Here is a 20,302-nt window from a genome sequence, read left to right as displayed (position 1 = left end):
TCTGGACTTCATCCTTTTCTTCCCCTTCTTCTTCCTCTTCCTTTGTCCGTTTTTCGTTCTGTTCATATTCTCTTCTCTTTCGTTATCCTATTTCTGTCCTTCTTCTTATTATTTCTCCTTCTCCTCCGCTTCTCGCTCTTCTCCCTCTTTCACGCCCCCTTTTTTCGCTCACTCCTTCCTTTCTTCTTCCCTAGCCCTCGATTTTCCTCTTCCATTTCCTCCCTCTCATCCTTCCCTTCTTCAACTCCCAATTTCTGTCACGTTCTCATCCAACATATGTTTAGACCCCTACGATCTGAGTTCATCGGACCAAGTTTAAAATCCGATCATCCACCGATACTACATTCTCGCAAAATCTAAAAAATCCCAAGAGAATGAGGGAGCTTAGTCCATTATTTTGGCGATCGCGGATTCGGTGTGTGCGTGGGGGGGGGTGGGGGACCGAGAGCCGCGGCGAGGGCGAGGACCCGCCGAGGGGGAGGGAGGGGGGAGGAGGCAGGACCAATTAGGAGCGAGGTTTTTGCATGCGAATCTGGAATCCCAGGCCGATGCGGCGTCGGCGTCAGCTGTCGATTTGACGGCGCGGCGGGGCCTCGCTCCGCTCCGGAGCGGAGCGCGGGAAGCGGCTCCGGCCAATCAACACCGCGCCCGGCCCGGGCGGGAGGAATGCGAACCGCGAGAGAGGGCCGCAACACCGCGGGAGGACCCTGTTGCCGCTCAAAAAATTCGCCGTCTTAATTATAATGGGACGATTTTAAATCACAAAGAACTATATCCATTTTGCCATGAATCATGTCATGCATGTATGCTTACGGATCTCAGGGTTCATTGGAATGATCAGTAGCGATTTTGTTAGTTGGCAATACAGTATTATTCCTCCATTTAAATCCATCGGAAATATCGATTTAGGTGAGCCAAACTACCTTTTCAAGAATCGATGATTTTACGTACAGTTGAATGGAGCAAAGACAGTGTGTCAACGATCAAGAATCGCCACTAGAATGGCTATAGTTTCTCTTTGATTCATATACGTCTAGTGGACAATTTGACGGAGTAGAAATTAAAGCACCATGCTATAATATGAAGAGAGAAAATTAGTCAAAATGGAGTTGAGTGTTAGATAAAACGTCACTCTTTGGATAAACTTACCTTATTTTTACATGTCATGTTTGGTGCACAACCTATATTATCCTTTATTTCTTCATAATACTAATTCTGGTTCGCTTTGTGTGTTGCAGGTGAGAAATTCGTAATTTCTATACTGTAAGAGCTACAGGTCATTTTCGTAAGTAAAAACGTCTCATCAAAATTATCACAAGTTATCACCCAAGGAGTCACCTTTAGGTAGTTAAAATGTATTTCAAAGTGCTCCAAATTGTGAGGTATGTTAAACTGAAAAAAGAGGGCTGCTTTTTTTTCTGATCTTTTTTCAGAGACAAATAGCTCTTTGAACGCTCTATATTTGCCGTGCTTTTTGCTTCCGTGTAACCGTAATCTTGGTACTAGAAAGCTAGGGTAAGGTAAAGTCAACGTTGGGGCTCAGTGCCATATTTTTTTTGATGATGATATATATGCAGCTTGCTGAGCATTTTCTGGATGTATATTGGCAGATGAATGTAAATTTGAACAGTTTACAAACTAATTTGTCAAACTGACCCTTGTTTCCCGCGTGCAATGTAAGACAACAACAGCATATACGTACATACAGGTAACATAATTAGGTGAGAAGTAGCACTGGTCTCGAGATAAAACTTTCACACCAAAGGATTTAATAGTGGAGGGTCTCAAAAATATGTTGCTCTTGAATGCTGCTGTGCTGAGGAAAAACGCCGCAAGAACATTTGAGGGTCGCCAAATTTATTCCCTTAAATTTGTATTTTTAAGAAGAGCTTTGAATAATTTCTCCTACAATTTTTAAATAAAATAGATTTGATCGTGATTAAAATCCTCTGAAAAATTTGAGAGGCTATTTTCCTAGATTTCCCTGAAAATTCGTACGTTAGCAGAGGAAATTTGGTAACGTCTTATGGCTTATACGGTGTTTTTCCTTCGTGCGGCAGAATGAGACAGATCTTCCGGACGAAGGTCGATGAAAACAGGGACATTAACCTAGAGCCTTACATAATATCTCAAGCACGAAGATAGAAATGATAAAAAACCACGACGAAACGGCAACCGTGGGAAGAAGGAGAAAGACGCGGAGATGGCGGGAGAGAGGGAGGGAGAAAAGGGGGTGGGCCCTGGATCCAGACGAGGAGGATTCTCGAGGCAGTGGATGCTGGATGGGCGCGGGCCGAAAGGAGCGTCGCCGTGGAAACTGGTCTGGTTAGTTCCAACTTCCAGCATCCAGCATGGACCATCCGTGCCCGAGATGAAGGTTACTGCTCCGCTTTAGGTCACTCCTTCCCGGCCGGTTTCGACAACGTGGCGCACCCTCGCGGGGAACCCGCGTACCAAGGTTTTCACAATCATCTGGGTACCATTTGCCACGAAAAGGATTCATTTTTTATATCCTTTTTTTTTAGGAAAGAGGGAAGAAGAGGAGTCTTTTTTTTGCTGTTTCCTTTTAATATATTTTCATTTTTTCTTATTTTTTATCTTCTGCTTTGTTCGGTAATTATTTATAAAATTATTAAAAAATTTAGAGGTCCTTTGCGAATGAAAATTTAAATATGTAACTATAAGTTTCTCCGTAAATCTATGTTCACCTTCTAATATCTCCTATTTTTGGAATTTTAGGTCCCTGTTGGGGCTTTCAATGTTGATTCAGCTAATAACAGGCTTATTCTCAACTTTTCATTGTGCAGCTAATGTGAGGGTTGCTTTTGACACAGTAAAATCTTCAAAAATAAATGGCAAGATTCACCTCATGCAGAATATTTTAAAAATTTTTCGGAAATGTTACCTTCTCGTTCTTCCTGATCTCTTAGTCGTTGTACTATTTACATTGGACGATGTCCATTTCGAAAGTTACTTTCCCCTTCTTCAGGTCCTTTGTTTCTTTTTAATCACTCATAGTCAAATTTTCATGCTTTTAAGCTTCATTCCTATAGTTTTTTGAGTCGCAATAAGGTTTGTCGAAAGAAGACAATGAATTCTTTAATTTTTTCAACACAGCTTTCAATAGACCTCATCGCGGCTCAAGAAACTAGGAATGAAGCTCAAACACAAGTCAACTTGATGAGAAGTGATTAAAAAGAAACAAAGGACCTGAAGATGAAAAAAACAACTCTCTAAATGACGATCGTGCAACAAAAATCGTACAAAAAATAGGAGATCAAAAATAACAAGAAGGGGTCATTTTTAAAAATTACTTTGGATCCTGATAATACTTAAATTTAAGATGTAAAGACTGCAAAATGCAGCCATATCACTTCAGAGACCTTAACGCTGCGCGGAAAAGTAGGCGTAACGACAAACAAGAGTTGTTTGACGCCTAAATCAAGAATTGTTAGTTAAAGTTACGGAACTTTAGAGGCTCTTTACGTTATTTTGATTTTGAAAGCAATTTTGCCTTCATTTCACAAGGTAGGCAACCCGAGCTCCTGAACGCACGTATAGTGGTATCGCTAATTCATTCAGCGCTCTATCATTACTGGCGCAAACTTCTTTTGAATCAAAATATTATTCTGTCACTCCGATTGAAATGTATATAATTTTGGGACTACTCCCCAAAATATACATTAAAATCCCACAGTAAATTTGCAATACTCAATAAAACTAAAACCAACCCCATAATCTCACTCATAGCTCGTCAGCTCGACTGTTTACTCAACGGCAGTGAATAATCTTCGGAAGCTCGCAAGTCGATCCGGAATAAACTCACGGTTTACAGCTCCGGCTCCGTCGGCCGTTTTTCTTTCCTTGATTTGCGCCGAGCGGGGGGGGGGGGGGGGGGGGGTCCCCTACCCGGCCGTGTCTACGCGTTGCGTCGTCGCGTTCCACCGCGAACTGCCGCGTCGCGCCGCGCCGTGCCCCACGGGAGGGGGGTTGGGGGCGGAGTGCGCGGGGAATGGCTGGCGCGCGTCCGCGTTCGCGCTCGCAGCCGAACGACAGGTATAATATCGGCGAACGTGACAAAGATAATATTAAATGAAAAGCAACCGCACTTTCCTCTCTCCGAGAAGACCGACTCTAATTTTATCGTCCTGAGCAGCCGCGTTGCCGTCCTCCCGTCGCAGGATCAGCTTTATGCAAGGACATTTTTTATCTTCGAGGCATTTTGGAGTGCATTTTGGATAATGCACAGCCGGTCCACGTTCAGCAAGATGGGGCCAAGTCACATCAGCTATTGTCAAAATCAATTGGGCAATTTAATATTTTACTAATGACGATTGCGCAAAATTTGTTTTCAACCTTATAAAATTATATTACTTTTTGCGCCAACTTGGTCCATGCATTTTGAAACTGCGACAGAAGATCGTATGACGTCATTTTCGCATGGAAAGTAAATGCACGAATCAAGAATTCAAGATGGCAGATCTTCAGTCGGAGTCTAAAACGCGTATACTTAGTTGGCGCGGATTCTAATATGAACATTTTAGTTTAGTGCACCAGTATGTGAAGTTTACAACCAATACGCTTCGTGAATCGAGAATTCACGGTCACTTAGACCATCGGGTGCATTAATTATGTTCTTATTACACAGTCAAAACGGAAGAAATCGAATAATTTGTGATTCAGTCAACTCCCGTGTACTCATAATAGTATCCTCAAAATTTGAAGGCGAATTATGTGAGTTACCACGCACCAGACGTTCCAGATTAAATATGTCATTTCATCAACGAACCAAAGCGTTTCGTACACGCATCAAAACCGGAAAGTCTCACAGAGGATTATTCCAGCACAGGATCCGTCTCTTTTCTCACTTTTAAAGCTATTTTTATATTCTTTCTGATATCGGAAAAAATCATAAAAAATACTGCAGAATCAGCTCTTTAATCACTATCAGATGAAGCGATAAAACATTTGTGTGCAAATTCTCCAATGTGCAAAGAAAGCTACCGGTGATGTAAGAGTTAAGTTATATATAATAAGTTGAATATAATAATAAGTTGTCAAGCGCACAAACGCGTTGTAGATGACCCAACACTGGAAAAAAAAACACACCGGATCTAGAGTCCAGACTCTTGAAAACATTGACAAGAAAAAGGACTCTTGATTCAATCAGATTTAAGCTTAAATCAAAAGGAAATCCGCTCAAATTAAGAGGCTTGGTTCTTGATTTAAGCTGAAAGCTGATTGAATCAAGATTATTTTTTCTTGTCGATGTTTTTAAGAGTCTGGACTCTAGATCCAATTTGTTTTTTTTTCCAGTGAAAGAATACATAAGAATACCCTTAAAAGTAACTAAAATCCCTCAAACTCTTTCAGTGAACTGACCCCGGGCAATACAGAGCAACATCAGATCCTCTTGTAGTTTTAAACCAAATTGAATCGTAAGGAACTCCATTTCCGGGGGCCCCGTCCGCGTCCCCGCTCGACAGATTTAAAGTGTGAGAAAAACGGAGATCCATGACATGACAACAAGGGTTTATGCAGAGCAGCTGTCAGCGATGATGTTGATCCGTGTCTCAAGTGCAACTGCGCTGGGAATAAGGGAAGAAACAAACATAATTAAAGTGTGAGGTGAATAAAGAGACGTATTATGATCGAGAGAGTGAGACAGCGAGATCCGGGCCGGCCGGCGAGAGAGAGACGCCCGATCGGTCGCGCAAAGGGAAAAAACCGGCGGGGATGTAATTAGAGAGGGACGCCGCTTGATGTTTTAATTACGACGCGGAATGGAATGAATGAAATAATTGTGATAAATTGCTAATTATTAAACTGTCTTGTCAATGATAGCCGGAAGAAGTTGCAACATCGCGATGACATCGTTATGCTTGTACCTGCGCGTTTATCGCGTTTATCTAGTGCCGTTTCATTTCAAAACACCTGTGAGAATACCCACTGTGAGCGGAATTTTCGCCGTTCGGTCGGAGTCAATCAACGCTGGAGAACCGGTGCGTGTGGTCAGTCCTGGCAGGCGTCGAGTGTTAAAAACGAGCTCGATAATCGCGTTAAAAAGCAAATATGAAGTAAATTACCTAGCTGAGTGCGTAAATTTGTTCATTTGGAGATGGAAGTTGGAGGCGTTGTGCGACCACCAGCGAAACTGGGGGCAGATTAGAGCAAATGACCCAGTTTGATATTCTTTGGTGCCAGAATAACAATTCGATAATGTAAAAGATTATTATTAAACATTCTGGAATTTGTTTCGAGTAGTTGGAGTTTACTATTAAAGTATGTGCTTCTGAAAACTGCTTCTGGGAGTGCATGAAAAAGAACAGAACATCAGTGTTGAAGAGCGCGTTCATTTTAGGGTCTACGTCAGCCGAGGGTAAATTGAAAATGAAAAATTGAGGGTGTTTTGAAAATTAATAAAAAATACATGCATATCTTGATAACAAAGATAGATAATTTTAGAAAAGGCGGTATGACATTTCAGGCCACATCCGTAATCTTAAATTTTGAAAATTTGACCAAAAATTCTAGTTTCTCGTCAAAAAATACCCCCTGTTACTGATTTTCACGAAAATCGAGCGAACAGAAGCTGAGATAGCATTTCCCTTTGCGACCTACAAAGTGACAAAAATTCAAAGCGAATTTTGAGAAAAACAAGTTGACGAGTTTCCTTGTAATTAAAGATACACCGGAAATCCGGAATGTGGGAACAAATCTTTCCTTTACATCAATTAAATATGCCTGAATTTCATTATTCTGATCGGTCACAAAGCTCGGGAACCGATCGCAACCGAGTCAGCTTGGGTTAAGTTAGGTCACGCAACTAAACTAACTCTGCAGCGAAGGTGGAAGTATCACTCGGATTGAAGGCGCCCCAGTCCTGATTTTGCGCGGACTACTTCTACAACTTTAAACAATAGAACTTTCTAGCCTCTTCATCTTTTTTGGTACTTTATAGCACCAAAGTATGGTAGTATGGTACCAACGTATACCAGTATGGTTAACAACCACTTATGGATTATTTGATGTTGCCATATTTCTTCCGATTTCTATAGAGTTTCCGAGAAAGTGAAATTTTGAGTGAAATTTTCCGCTGAAAACTATCCCCTGAAAACAAGTTTAACAAACATCGATTGAACAGAAGCTGAGATACGTACATGAGCACACATAAACCCGTAAACAAATTCGCCTTCACTTGAGAATATAGGCAAAACGCGCTCCCAAGGGCAGTAATAGTGGTATCCATACATCTGGTGATATGCTGCAGGGAAATTGAGTTTGAGCACGAACTATGCGCACGCGTGGAGGAATTGGTCTATGCTGCCGTGCTAAGGAAGAACGCCGTATGAACATTCGAGAGTTGCCAAATTTCCTCCGGTAAAATGTTTACTTTCAAGAAAAGTTATGGATAATTTTCCTTGAAAATTTCAGGAACTTTATGTGACATTGCGAAGAAAATTTGACGAGTTTCCTTGTAATTAAAGAATACGTAAAAAGTAATTCCGGAATGTCGGGACAAATCTTGCCTTTACAACAATTAAATATGCCTGAATTTCATTATTCTGATCGGTCCCAAAGATCGGGAACCGATCGCAACCGAGTCAGCTTGGGTTAAGTTAGGTCACGCAACTAACTAACTCTCCGACAAAGCTAGAAGTATCACTCAAATTGAAGGCGCCCCAATTCTGAATTTGTACACACATTTTTTGCAACTTCAACCAATAGGACTTTATAGCGTTTTTATCTCTTACAGCGCACTTTAGGCAGCCATGCTGCGAAAAAACCGCATCTTCTCTTTTACATCCCGTCCCTGGTGATCCTTGTTTGTAATCATTAACCTCAGGACGCCTGACCAGAAATTAAACCTGGAACTCCTGATCGTGCGGCCATTGCAACAACCACTATAACACAAGCCTCCGACTGATATTCATTACGCATCACTCGTATGAGGAGCAAGCGATGTCTAGAGTTCTTTATCCTACTGCATTCACCATAAAAGTATGTGTATTTGTATTGGTGTCAATAATATTTGAGCTATCTGGTGAAATTGTATACTGAAAACAAGATCTATGGCTACTGCTTCGTGGCAATAAGCATTGTTCGCCTTCAGAATCTTGATATGCAATTTTAGTCACTTCGGTATTGATGAAGTCGCATCCAAGGTATCGGATTAAGACCAAAATGTGTTTTGTGACGTGTGACCTGGTAAAATTCAAGAACCTCACCCTAATTAACGTTTTCTTAAATTCCGTCAAGTATAAAAATAATTTGCGTATTGTAAAAAGAAAATAACTTTTGTGTACTTTCCTTTCGTTCCACGTGAAAAAAATAATAGAGCTTTAAATTCGGCATTTTCCTATACCTCTCGGAAAGACGTAACTACATTTCAATGTTGCCAAATTTTCCTCAGCAAATTGCATCTGTGCTAGGAGAATCTCGGGAATTTTTATCCGAAAATATTACTGATTTTTCCTCTGATCTCATGCAAAAAAAAAAAAAAAAAAAAAAAAAAAAAAAAAAAAAAAAAAAAAAAATCCGGAAATTTCTCGGGGAAAAATTTCACTGGAACATTCTTGTAAAAATGATTTTTTGGATTCAGTTCTGGTATCCTGAGTGGAGTTACGTTCCTTCGTCCGAGAAACAACGAATTACTGCGGGTATCAAAATATGCGTTTGTCCTCCTGCAGTCTCGACCTGTAATCCTCCCTACACGATTGCCTAGTCACGTGACGGATCAATGTTTCCAATCGATCGATACCTTCAAGACTCCCGTAAGGGCGTCACGCTTTCCAATGTCCGGCTCCAATCCCGCTGTCATATCGCCTACAGAATCCCTCCAATTTTCAACATTTCCCTGTGAGACATGTTAATCCCCGGTTAAATTTGACAACGTAGGGCGCCATGACTGCTCGTCACGTCATGAGCTGGTTCACCATGCTCTGGACCCTCCGTGCAACGTTGCCGCGGTTAGTTCCAGATTTTCCAGCAGAATATCCCGCGAAATCCAAGCATTTCGGGGATGATGTGACGACTTTCCGCTTTTCTTCGTCACGTCCCGATCGATTCTCACGGAAGATGGACTTTTCTAAAATAATTGGGTTCTAATTAAAGGGATTTATTAATCGCACGTAAGTTTAACACTGGGATTGAGAAGTTGCCAAATCATTCGTAATATTAAAGGATAAGCCGCCGGTTATATAGAATTTGGAGTGGATTTTTTTATTTTATAAAAAAACTTAGGTATAAAAAATGAAAAGTATATTGTATCATACTTCCTATCTGAGGATGAACGCCGTATGAGGTGTAAGACGTTGCCAAAATTCTTTTGTTAGAATATGAATTTCGAGGAGATCCCTGAATACCTATTTTTCTTCGAATTTTTTTAAAACAACTTGTCCGCAGTGAGGTCTAAATTACCTAAAAATTCCAATTAGAAATGGACGTATTTATGCTGAACGGAACCAGAGACAGGCGGGAAAGAAGGGGTGTGCTTGTTAGTCGAGGACCATAAGAATGAATAGGAGTCGTAAAGCGTCGGTGACGTCATCGGCGACAACGCCTGGCAACGCGGTCTGTAACTCATGAGCCCTATACACAACGGCTCTTTTGTCATGTCAACGGCTCATGAGTGTCACACGCAGTTGGCGCTTATTTTCGTTTGATAGAAAGGAATATCCTGCCTTTCCATTTTCCCAAAGGGAATCACTACCACTTTTACGTCATTTCATATCCAGTTTCCTAGCGCGCACTGCATCTTTTCCACTTGTCTATAGTTCCGTTCAGCAGAAATACGTCCAAATAATCGTAACTCCGTTCAAAAATAAACATATCATCGGAGGATTTTGGCAACTCTCGAATGTTCACACTGTGTTTTACATTAGTATGGGAGTAAAGACCTGATTTTGGTTCATTTCAAGATATTTTTTAACATTTTCGAAGTCACTCTCAGACACAACTGAATTGGCTAGTTATTCCCCCACAATCGCAAGTGTAAAAAATCCGGAAGCCGGGATCAGTGGCGTGGCGTGAATTGCGATAGATCGATTGTTATGCCATTTAAACCTGTGGAAAAGGATCGATAAACATGGTGTTCGCAGCGAACACCTTAATAATCGATTCTTTACCATAGGTTTAAATGGCATGACAATCGATGAATCGCAATTCACGCCACGCCACTGGCCGGGATGTAGGGACCCGCAAGGGCGGGAGGAGCCAGAAGAAATATAGAAAGATGAAGATCATACGTTGGAGATAATACCCTTAAAAGGTTTAAACGGTTTTTCCAGCCCGTTTCATACGTCCTACAGCCAATCTCGGTCACATCAATTTGCCTCCCCCCGCCCTCAACCCCGGCGTGAAACTACCCTCGCCCGACCACCCCTCACCCTCAAACACGAGCCTCTTCCTTTTTTAATAAAACCGAAGAGAAATCTCAGGATTTTTAGGCGGGCTTTGCGATATATCGATTGATCTGCCATTTAAACCTACGAACAAGGATCGATAAATAGGGTGTTCGCAACGAACACCTAAAGAATCGATTCTTTACCATAGCTTCAAATGGGGAAATATCGATAATCGATCACTCACGCCTCGCCACTGTGATCATTACAATCAAAATCACGATCCTGCCGCCGTTCATCCCCCGTGGAAAATTATCCTTGCAGGCGAAATTTAAAGCTCGAGCCTTATGATTTTTATCGTGGGGTTGCTTTAAGGGGATGCGTGATCCATGTCCCTGTTTAATTTTGAATAGATAGCTGGATCTAAGGTGGCGCGTGTTTCTTGTTTTTCTTCCCTGATAACTGAAAGAGCAGAAATTTAAATTCTAGCAAGTGTTATCAAGCGTTGCTAAGACTGGGCATGTTGTTTCTCCCCCTTATAACAACCTACTTACCCCTGCTTTATGGAATTTATAACGTGAAATTTTCTCTAAATCTTTGTCAAATTTTAATGAAAATAATTGCTATTTTCAAACCGATGAGATTTCGTTAAGAAAAGGAGCATTCAGCACAATCTCAGCAACACCTGATGGCGCTTACCAGGTTTTTTAGTTTCCCTCTCTCCACTTTATCTAGGTGCCGATCATCCGTGACACCGGTATTAAATCTTCTAATCTCCCTCAAAATGAAATGAGGTAGATCTGTGTTGGAAACGTTCACGCCCCCTGTCACTATGGTCGTAAAATTCGAACGTCTTCAAATTAGAACAGCAAAACACGATCAGTGTATGCTAATAAGACGTCAGAGAAGGTGGTTTGGAGGCAGTTTGATTTTATTTCTCTATTTTTGGGCCTTTTTCATAGATTAAATAATAAACAGTTGATTTGATGTTAACTAAATGAGTACCTGTCAATATTGTGGATCGGATTCAACAAAATAAAAGGAAAAGGAAGCTCAATAAATAGCGTCTTTGAAATTCAAATAAAAGTTCCATGAAATAGACAATTATTTATGGGCTTGATTGCTCTAAAAACATTGTTTGGTTTTATTTGTAATGAGTCATTTTGTACGTGTTTTAAGATGCAACTACAATTTTTTTTAGATTATTCAGAATGCATGTCACACAATCAAGCATCATAAAACTGCGGCAATGTACTTCTCCTACTTCAAGTTATTCAAAAGTGTAAACAAAATGTAACAACTAAATATATGTGTTGCAAAAAGTTGATATCTTATTCATACGTTACTTTCAGTAATTTTTGTTGCACAAATCGCGTTCTTCGTGAAATTTTGATTTGATCACTGAAAAAAAAGTTCAGTCATATGTACCGAACGTTTGGTGTTCTCAACTATTCGGTTTGTCAAACTGAATTTTTTCCTCGTGTAACCGAACGCTCGGCTCATATTATGACCGAGCTTTGTTCGTCAGCTCACTTTACCGGTTAAGTTTGGTTTGACGAACCGAAAGACTGGTTTGACAAACCGAATTAGTTGGGATGACATCAAACACCAGACTATGGCTCATATGACCGAATTTATTTTTTCTCAGTGATAGCATAATGCTCAAATTCGTACCTTGTCCAGTATCCATTCTTATAAAATGAGTTTTATCCATGAATGTCGAATGAACAATGTTGAGCCTGCCTTTGTTTTGATGTCTACTCGTAGCTAATTGGTAATTGGTTGATGTGTTGCAGGTGCAAACGGGCTACGGCGGAGAGGGCGACAAACGTATACCCGATACCAAACGCTGGAGCTGGAGAAGGAATTTCACACGAATCATTACCTGACACGACGAAGGCGAATAGAGATGGCCCACGCACTGTGTCTAACGGAAAGGCAAATCAAAATATGGTTCCAAAACCGGCGGATGAAGCTGAAGAAGGAAATCCAAGCTATAAAGGAACTCAACGAGCAGGAAAAGCAGGCTCAAGCCCAGAAAGCAGCCGCCCTGGCCGCAGTTCAAAGTGATCACTGAGAATTGTGCTCCCCTCACATCCTACCATCCTATTAATTTTAAATTTACCACATTTGCGCCAAGCAAGTAGGTCTGTACAGTAGGCTCTTATTTATTTATTATTTACTTAATTTATTTGTTCATAGTTTCCCCTCGAACATCAATGACTGTCATGTTGGCTCCACGTTTCGAGAAGAAGCGAAGAAAACGCAGGAGAAAAGAAGTGTTGTACAAGTGTTCAAAGTTGATATAAATAATTTGAAAATTTTAATTTTTTTACGTAAAAGAATCAAGTCATTGTGAATTTCTTTGAGATGTTTTCTTTAGTTTTCATTTTTTGCTCGTCAATCGCGCATTGTTATTGTTTTAACTTTTATTTATTTTATTTTATTATTATTTTCATTTTTCTTTTCGTAATTTTGTTTTTTGTTCAAGTTTAGAATCTATTATAATTATTAAATGTAATAAATACGAGAAGTGTTATGTGTCGTTCAACGCATCTTCCTGTAACGGATATGATAAGGAAATATCTCCACGGATATCACCATCGTCGTCCATGGATTTACTGTTCACTAAGGTAAGAAGGCCCTTCTTTTCTCTGGAGATGTTCCCACACATACGTTTGCAATATTTGTATCAGCAGCATCTTTGTTTCCTTAAATCTCTCCATTTTTTCCCACCCTTATCTTCTCCGAGCCCCAACGTAATTGCTTCCGAGATTCAACTCTCAGTTGAGTAGAGTCTATTTAAATTTAAAAATTATTTAATTCGTCGTCAGTTTCCCACCAGGGAATGAGTATGTTACTATAATTTGCTGTATATCATGACCCCATATTTATCGAGCGCAATTTTTAGTACTTTTAAACAAATACAATCATTAAAAACAACAAAAAATGAATTATTTGATCCGTCACATATTAATGATAAAGAAAAAATCAACACAAAACTTTTGTTTTTGAAATGTTTGCACTGTTGAAAAAGAAAGAAAGACATTTGTTGGACTTTTTAATCAGCATTGACTCTAATGATTGAGCCTTAAAATAATTATCTTTTCCTGCGTTTGTCTGAGAAAGTAATGTACTCCCTGCATTTTTGCATCGTCCTTTTTATTTTATGTTTCTTCTCATATTATTTTATTTTGCTGTGCTTGTAAAGTAAGCGCTCCCTGCTAGAACTCGCTTTTCAAGTAACCGTATATATATCAGTATTTGAATGTTCAAAATATTTTTTATCGACTTTCCCAAATTTTAATTGTTCTTTTGATCTTTGCGGAGCGAGACCGAATACTCAATTACCTTTGATTGATTAGTGCCCTTATACATACTGATTGAAGACCAGACTGATCGGTCTGAGGGTAATCACCTATAATCTCGGAAGTTTTTGATCTAGGAGTTTCGACTTTATTTGCGACCTTTCAAAATACTGCTGCGAGGTACGTTTTGAAAGTTAAACATGAATATGCATTCGTTCACGAGTCAAATATTATACTCAATTGAGATAATGATACTCCTTTTTGAGGTAGAATCGGAGCGGGTAGGAATATTTTAGAAAATACAATCGAGTGCCAAAGAAACTAACGCATGCTCACGTTCGGTTACTATACGTACAGTTAAACCTAATGCTGCATATTTTTAAGATTTCCTTAGAAAATATCTCCAAGAGAAGGGCCTCTTAATCTTAGTGATCAGTTTGCTCATGAAACGTCTTCTTTTTGGGTTTCAGACCACGTGAAAGGTTACATTTGTCAAAGAAAACGATTTTTGAGATTAAATTGAGGTGATGATCTCCTCCTAGAATGTTAATCAGTGAGTGCCAAATGTTCAATACGCTATCATCAAGTGATAATTAAAATACATGTGTGTATGATAAATTGTTTTAATTAATACAAAGTGTTAGCGCACAACACTAAGAAAAAAAGAAACAAAATCTTTTTGCCACCACAAAATATTTTTTCTTGGATCAATCATAATGTTGCGTTGTGTAAGCAACTTTTTTGCTTATCCCAAGCATATTCCGTGTTTATCCTACAGGAATTCATCTTGAATCAAGATGAAAAAACTCTCGGCGGCTGATTCAAGACATATCAGCCTTGGTCCAAGCATTTTTCCAGTGAATATTTTGGACACGCGCTGATCAGCAGATATCATATGTAATATAGCCATATGATGAAATTGTGCAACACCTTATCATAACAATCTTAATACGTACTTTTCAGATGTTCTATTACTCATTGTCAACCCGTAAAATTAATTACTTAACGTCAGATGTAGTTTTGACCCCACCTTAAAACATTTGATTTCTTTTGTCAAATTCATACACATTGCTCTTTGATTACTTAAGCATGACCTTCCACTTTTTTCTCTCAAAAAATCAAACATTCGTGCCCAAATCAGGGATCATTCTTAAATTCCAAAAGTTCCAGACATTTATTTCGACTCTTAGTTATAAGCTCTGACCAGAGGGGCCTGGTAACTTTATGTTGGTATTTCCCAAGATTATACTTTGACTGACAAATGATACCTTCAAAGAAGAATAAATATGTACATGAAACTTCATCAATTGATATTTTAAAGTATACGAAATTCTCTTTCCCTTTGATTTTTTTCTTAAATTTCAGGCAAAACTTGATAATAACTGTGCAACATCAGTGTGGTATGAGTACAGAAAAGCTAAGGATTTGAAAGAGTCCTTTTCATTGAAGCTAAACGTGACTTTAAGTCACTTTCATCATTGCGTCTAGTAAATTTTGTTTTTGCCACAGGAGGAAACTTCTATCTTTCACACGACACACTTTAATTCTTATTTTCCAATGTTAAGGATGTGCTGAAGGGTTGTCAAAAATGATGGTTAAGACCATTAGATGTCTTGCATTTTATGAATGATGATTCTCGATCAGTCATTACTTAACAGGGTTACAACTAACCATTGGCTCTGCTCAAAATGTGCAATTGTGTCAGATGACACGCTTCTTAATTTCAGGGCCAATGGTTACACGAACCAAATATTGAACGTTTTCAGAGTTTTATGAGTATGCAGGACCAATATTTTCCTCTTTTTCTACTCATAAACATTCCAATTGCTTACTTTATTTTTCGTTAATAAGTTGTGGAGCATAATTTCATAAATTTTACACAGTCGCCTCCAAATATGGTAATGCATAAATCCGTAAAAATTTCGAGTCAGAGTATCCTACTGTCAGTGAAGTATCAGAATAATTTTTCTCCATCGTCCTCTCATTTTTTGAGCATGCCACCACTATTCATCAGCAAATAAAGCAATGAAGCAAATCATAACTTAATTATCCATTATCTCAATCGAAAAAAAGAGAGGGAGTCAGATAAAGAAAAGAAAATATTCGAGATCTGAGTTATCTCGTCATGAGCGTCCAGTTACCGTTTCGTAAACTGCCAAACTACTGTTTTATGAAGTTCTTTTTGGCGGTGTATTTCGAAGCCAACTTTTATGCTACTTAATTAAAATTCTCGTCAACATTTTAATATCCTGGAATCGTATCCATCTCGGTTTAAGAAAATAAAACAAGTGCATGAGATCAGTGAGATAAGACATTATTGTTCGTGTCGTTTTTCTTGTGATAAGTGTAAATACAACTGTAACTGTAATTTTAATATTAGGTTAAATCATGCCAAAGTTTAAATACAATACTGATAGATATAATAAGCAGAGAATGTGTTTTTCTATCTGCAAGTGTATTTTAGACAGATTTAAAATGCGTCATCCAGTATGTAAATAAAATAAAACTATGTCGATGAAAATCAAGCTTCCATTCAGTTATGTGTTGAAAATAAGCTTAGTATTTTTCTCCCTATAAATTGCAATTTTGGCTACAATTTTGTCTTCGAACGAGGAAGGAATTTCATTTTTTATCAATTTTGCCTTCTCGAGTAGTATAAATAACAGCAAAATGACTCAACAAAAAAGCTTATTTGAGAATTTTAAATAATTACTTCAGATATTTGCCCAGAGTTGCTCCGAAAAAGTCAAGTTTTGATTTTACCGGAAGTCATATGGGAGCTTTTTTTTTTTTTACGAAAGTCAGAGCTATTTCTGTAATAGTTGCTACTCTGAGTAAACGTCCTTTCGTTTTTTATATTAATCTGCTATTTTCAATTACTATTAGATATTTCGTGAGGAAAATGATCAAAATAAGGATTAATTACGATGAAGGAAGCAATAGCAAACATCCGTGGAGCCATCAAAACTCATTCACAAAGTAAACCAATTTGCATGTAATTTCCAATCTCGTCAGGATTTGGCAATGTGCTTTGTATCATTATACGTACTAGGCTAAGTGAAAAATTTAGTATTATTAAGCAAGCAGAAGCACATCGCCATTCCCACATTTTCAGCGATACCCGATTATGAGGTGAATCGCAACTTTTGATCTCATGGCTTTTAACTTCATGGAACCATAATTGGACGTATTTCTGCCAAACGGAACTATGTTATTGCGACGTGAGCCCTGCCATGCATACATTCTTATAGGTCTCAAGACTCCTGTCTCAATGCACTTAGTTCTGTTTGATAGAAATACGCCCAATTGATCGAAATACACAAGAAAACCAGCCCCGTAAGCCCAGCAAATGAAAGTATTATCTTTTAAAGAGAATTTACCGTTATGGGCTTACAATATCCATCTTTATTGCTTGGAAGCACAAGTCACTTATAATCCAAAGCATAACTCAGCTGATGAACTGAAAAGACGCAAATCAGTTTTGTCAGTTTCAAGCTAGTAAAAAATTTATGTTCACGTAAGTACCTACATGTTTCTGAAGTATGTGATTGCAATTTCATTTAATTAGTTTTTTATTTAAAATTTTGTACATAACGCTGGCAACCTGTAATTAAAAAGTTTTCAATGTTTCGTCGTATGTTTCACATAAGCTTTGAAGTGATAATATTGTGCGATTTGTTTTCCCCTGTACTTTAATTTTGTATTAATTTATTTTTAATGTATTATATAATTGTTTTTATTATTTTTCGTGTTTGAAAACAGTACACATTATGTTGTGATAAGAAAATGATCTGTACAATGAATAATAAAAGTATACGAACTTTCCAAATTATTTGGAACGGATAATTAATTTAAATCGAAACCGATTTTTACCTACAGAAAAAAATAATGGTAATTTCAACTGATGCAATTTGAAATAAATATAACTCTGCCAAAAAATAAATTGATACTTAGAATAAAGGAAAGCACTCACATTTCACGTAAGCGACCTACCTGTAAGCTCAAACGCTCATCTGTCAACCAAAAAAATTTCGGTGTGATTAGACTAAATTTGTTTTCCGAAATTATATTGTCATTCGGGTATGTACAAGTTTAGACCTCAACAAAAGGGTAAAAAAAGAGAAAGTACAAACGTACAAACTAGGAAAGATAAACAGCTACAAAAGTTGAAGTTTTCTACTGGAATACGACAGAAACATGACTTAGTTACCACTTTAGGATGAGTAGTACATCTAGAAAATTTAGTACCCATCGATAAGAATAACTGCACAATGTATATTAACTGACTGTAATTTTGAAAAAAATGAGTGATTCATCATGTATTATACGATTCTAGTTCACATTGAAAATGTGTCGGGTGAGTCGATCTTTAAATGAAATTCACAAATATTGTACATTTTTATAAAGTGTAATATATTTTATCGCTTATAATTTTCTTTCTTTTGTTCATCTTATGCAAATATCTCTCTGTATGTTTTAAAATAATACAATTTTGAAACGAAAGCAAAAGTGTTGAGTTATATTTTATCAAATAAATGTGTTACTTGTATCTCAAACTGAACTCTTTTTGTGTTTTTAATGATCCTACTGGAGTGATACATGTTTGACATGGCACTTAATTCAAAATTTTCCGAGGAACTGGACAGCATGAACTAGCATTTACCCAACTACATTAAAAATTCTTGATTATACCATTATCTTTATTTACTTAACTTCATTACATAACATATTTGCGAATATATCTGTAGAGAAGAGTCTAAGAAACGCAGTAATGATTTTGGAAAAATCGAGTTATTTATATCCTGGGACTTACAAAATAATGCATTATTGAGTGTTAAAGAAATTAGTCATGGCATGTATACCATCCTGTACAAGATAATAAAGAGTTTTTAAATTTAAAAAATACGTTGCAGACAAAGGAAGCTGCACCGTGGTCTTCCTCTAATTTTTCGATTTAGTCAAAAATTTAGTTACGGGTTTTTTGCCCTAACTAAAGATATATTCTTTAAAATCAAAATCTAAATTCTCAAAATAGGTCAAGATATTATGTAGATCCCACATCTCAGGATGTGACTTCAGAGGAAACAAGGCCTCACGAAATGAAGCTCAGCTGATTGCTTAAATAAATCCAAATTATGTCAGACACTTGATTAATGCCGATATTTGACAATAAGTGAATTTCTCAGAAGAAAAAAAAAAAAAAAAGAAAAAAAAGAAAGAAAAAAAAAAAAAAAAAACACGCCAAAACTGAACTCTTCTTACCTTACTTTGAAAGAACTGATTGTCGGACCTCTTTCAACAGAGTCACCAGTTATTGCTGGCTTCATAAGGTTTAGTACAACAGTTAAAAGCTGGAAACCGAGCCTAAAAAAAGTATGAATTTACTTGTAAAATAGGGCTTCCGTGAAAATTGAGTTACGCCCCTACGTCAGAGGGGTGACGTATTATGGCAAGAGCGTGATCTGAATATACAGATTGTTTCCCTCCTTAATGTTTCTGTCATAAAATAATTGCCTGATAAAAGGTTAGCACTTGTGTGAACATGTATTTCAATTCCGAGTTGTTGGCTCCATTTTCATTAGATAATGTGAAAGTCACAGATTAAAGATCACTATACAGTTTTTCCATAGGATCGTTCTTGGATTTTTGGTTGAATATTCTGGCTTAAGTGACAATCTCAAAACAGCTTGCTTGTTTTTCTTAAATGAAAATCACCAAAACGTTCATCTGTCAAAGTAGACGTGGAGTTTCCGATCTAAAAAGTTGCGAAAACTTTTTCTCTCTAAAGTTTTGAGCAAATGCCAAATTGAAGGGCTCGGAGGACAAGGCTCAATTTTTTTTCAAAAGCTGCACTTATGCGACTTGTCCTGCAAGCCCCTCAATTGTACTGCTTGTTTGTGACAGATCGGAAGCGCTGAATGCAGGAATGGTATTCGTGGCTACAGTGTCTCAGATACTCAGCTAAAGTTTCATCTAAAATACTTGAAGCAAACTTATGTTATTTTTTGCAAGTTTTTCTGAATATTCTTTATGATTTTACAGTGCTGAAATGGTAAAATTTAAGAAAATTCACCCAATGGTTTTCTTTCTAAAATAAAAATCAGCGCTGAAGATTCTGAAACACCGTCGCCAAAAAATGTCATCTGAATCCAACGCCTCAAAATACCTAATGTGTTAGAAAAATTGCAAAGTGGAAATGATAAAAGGAGGAAAAGTGAAGGAAGTCGGCCAAAAATGCTTGACTTTTTCGGCTGCAGCCGAGGAGGCTGCGAAAGAGGAGGACAGAGAGGAAAAGCGAGCGAGGTGTAAGAAGTCCATGGGGATGAAAATTATGTAGAATCTGATAGCGCGGAGGAGGAAGTAGATTAACACATTCTGAAAAGAAGCCGGGGTTCATTAAGTCTACGAACTTTGGCGCGAATACATATATATAAAGCCATCTTTTAATAATTGCAGCCTTATCTTCACCTGAGATACAATTTATTTATCCATCGGGCTCGCGTTTCGATCCTATCTCGCCGCTAAGATATTAAACTTTTCAATTTATGTATCGGTGAAATACAATCCCCAGCTACTCCCGGCTTCGGTGTTCGCGGACGCAGAGTTGTCATCCCGAGGGATATTCCCGGAAATTCAATGATCTCCTGCCGT

The 20,302-nt window shown here is 38.1% G+C and overlaps 1 protein-coding gene across 1 annotated transcript in view; it reads left to right on the top strand.

The window, feature by feature from the left end:
* LOC109037947 (homeotic protein ultrabithorax) overlaps window positions 1-18,212 on the top strand; it is a 272,996-nt gene extending 254,784 nt beyond the window's left edge. The window contains exon 2 of the mRNA XM_019052820.2: window positions 12,140-18,212. Coding sequence (XP_018908365.1) covers window positions 12,140-12,420 — 281 coding nt within the window. The 3' untranslated portion in view covers window positions 12,421-18,212. The remainder of the gene's footprint in view (window positions 1-12,139) is intronic.
* The last annotated feature ends 2,090 nt before the right edge of the window (window positions 18,213-20,302 follow it).

Source organism: Bemisia tabaci, chromosome 8 (assembly GCF_918797505.1).
Source record: "Bemisia tabaci chromosome 8, PGI_BMITA_v3".
Lineage (NCBI taxonomy): Eukaryota > Metazoa > Arthropoda > Insecta > Hemiptera > Aleyrodidae > Bemisia > Bemisia tabaci.
Note: the sequence above shows the minus strand (reverse complement) of the source record. Positions and strands in the feature narration are given on the sequence as shown.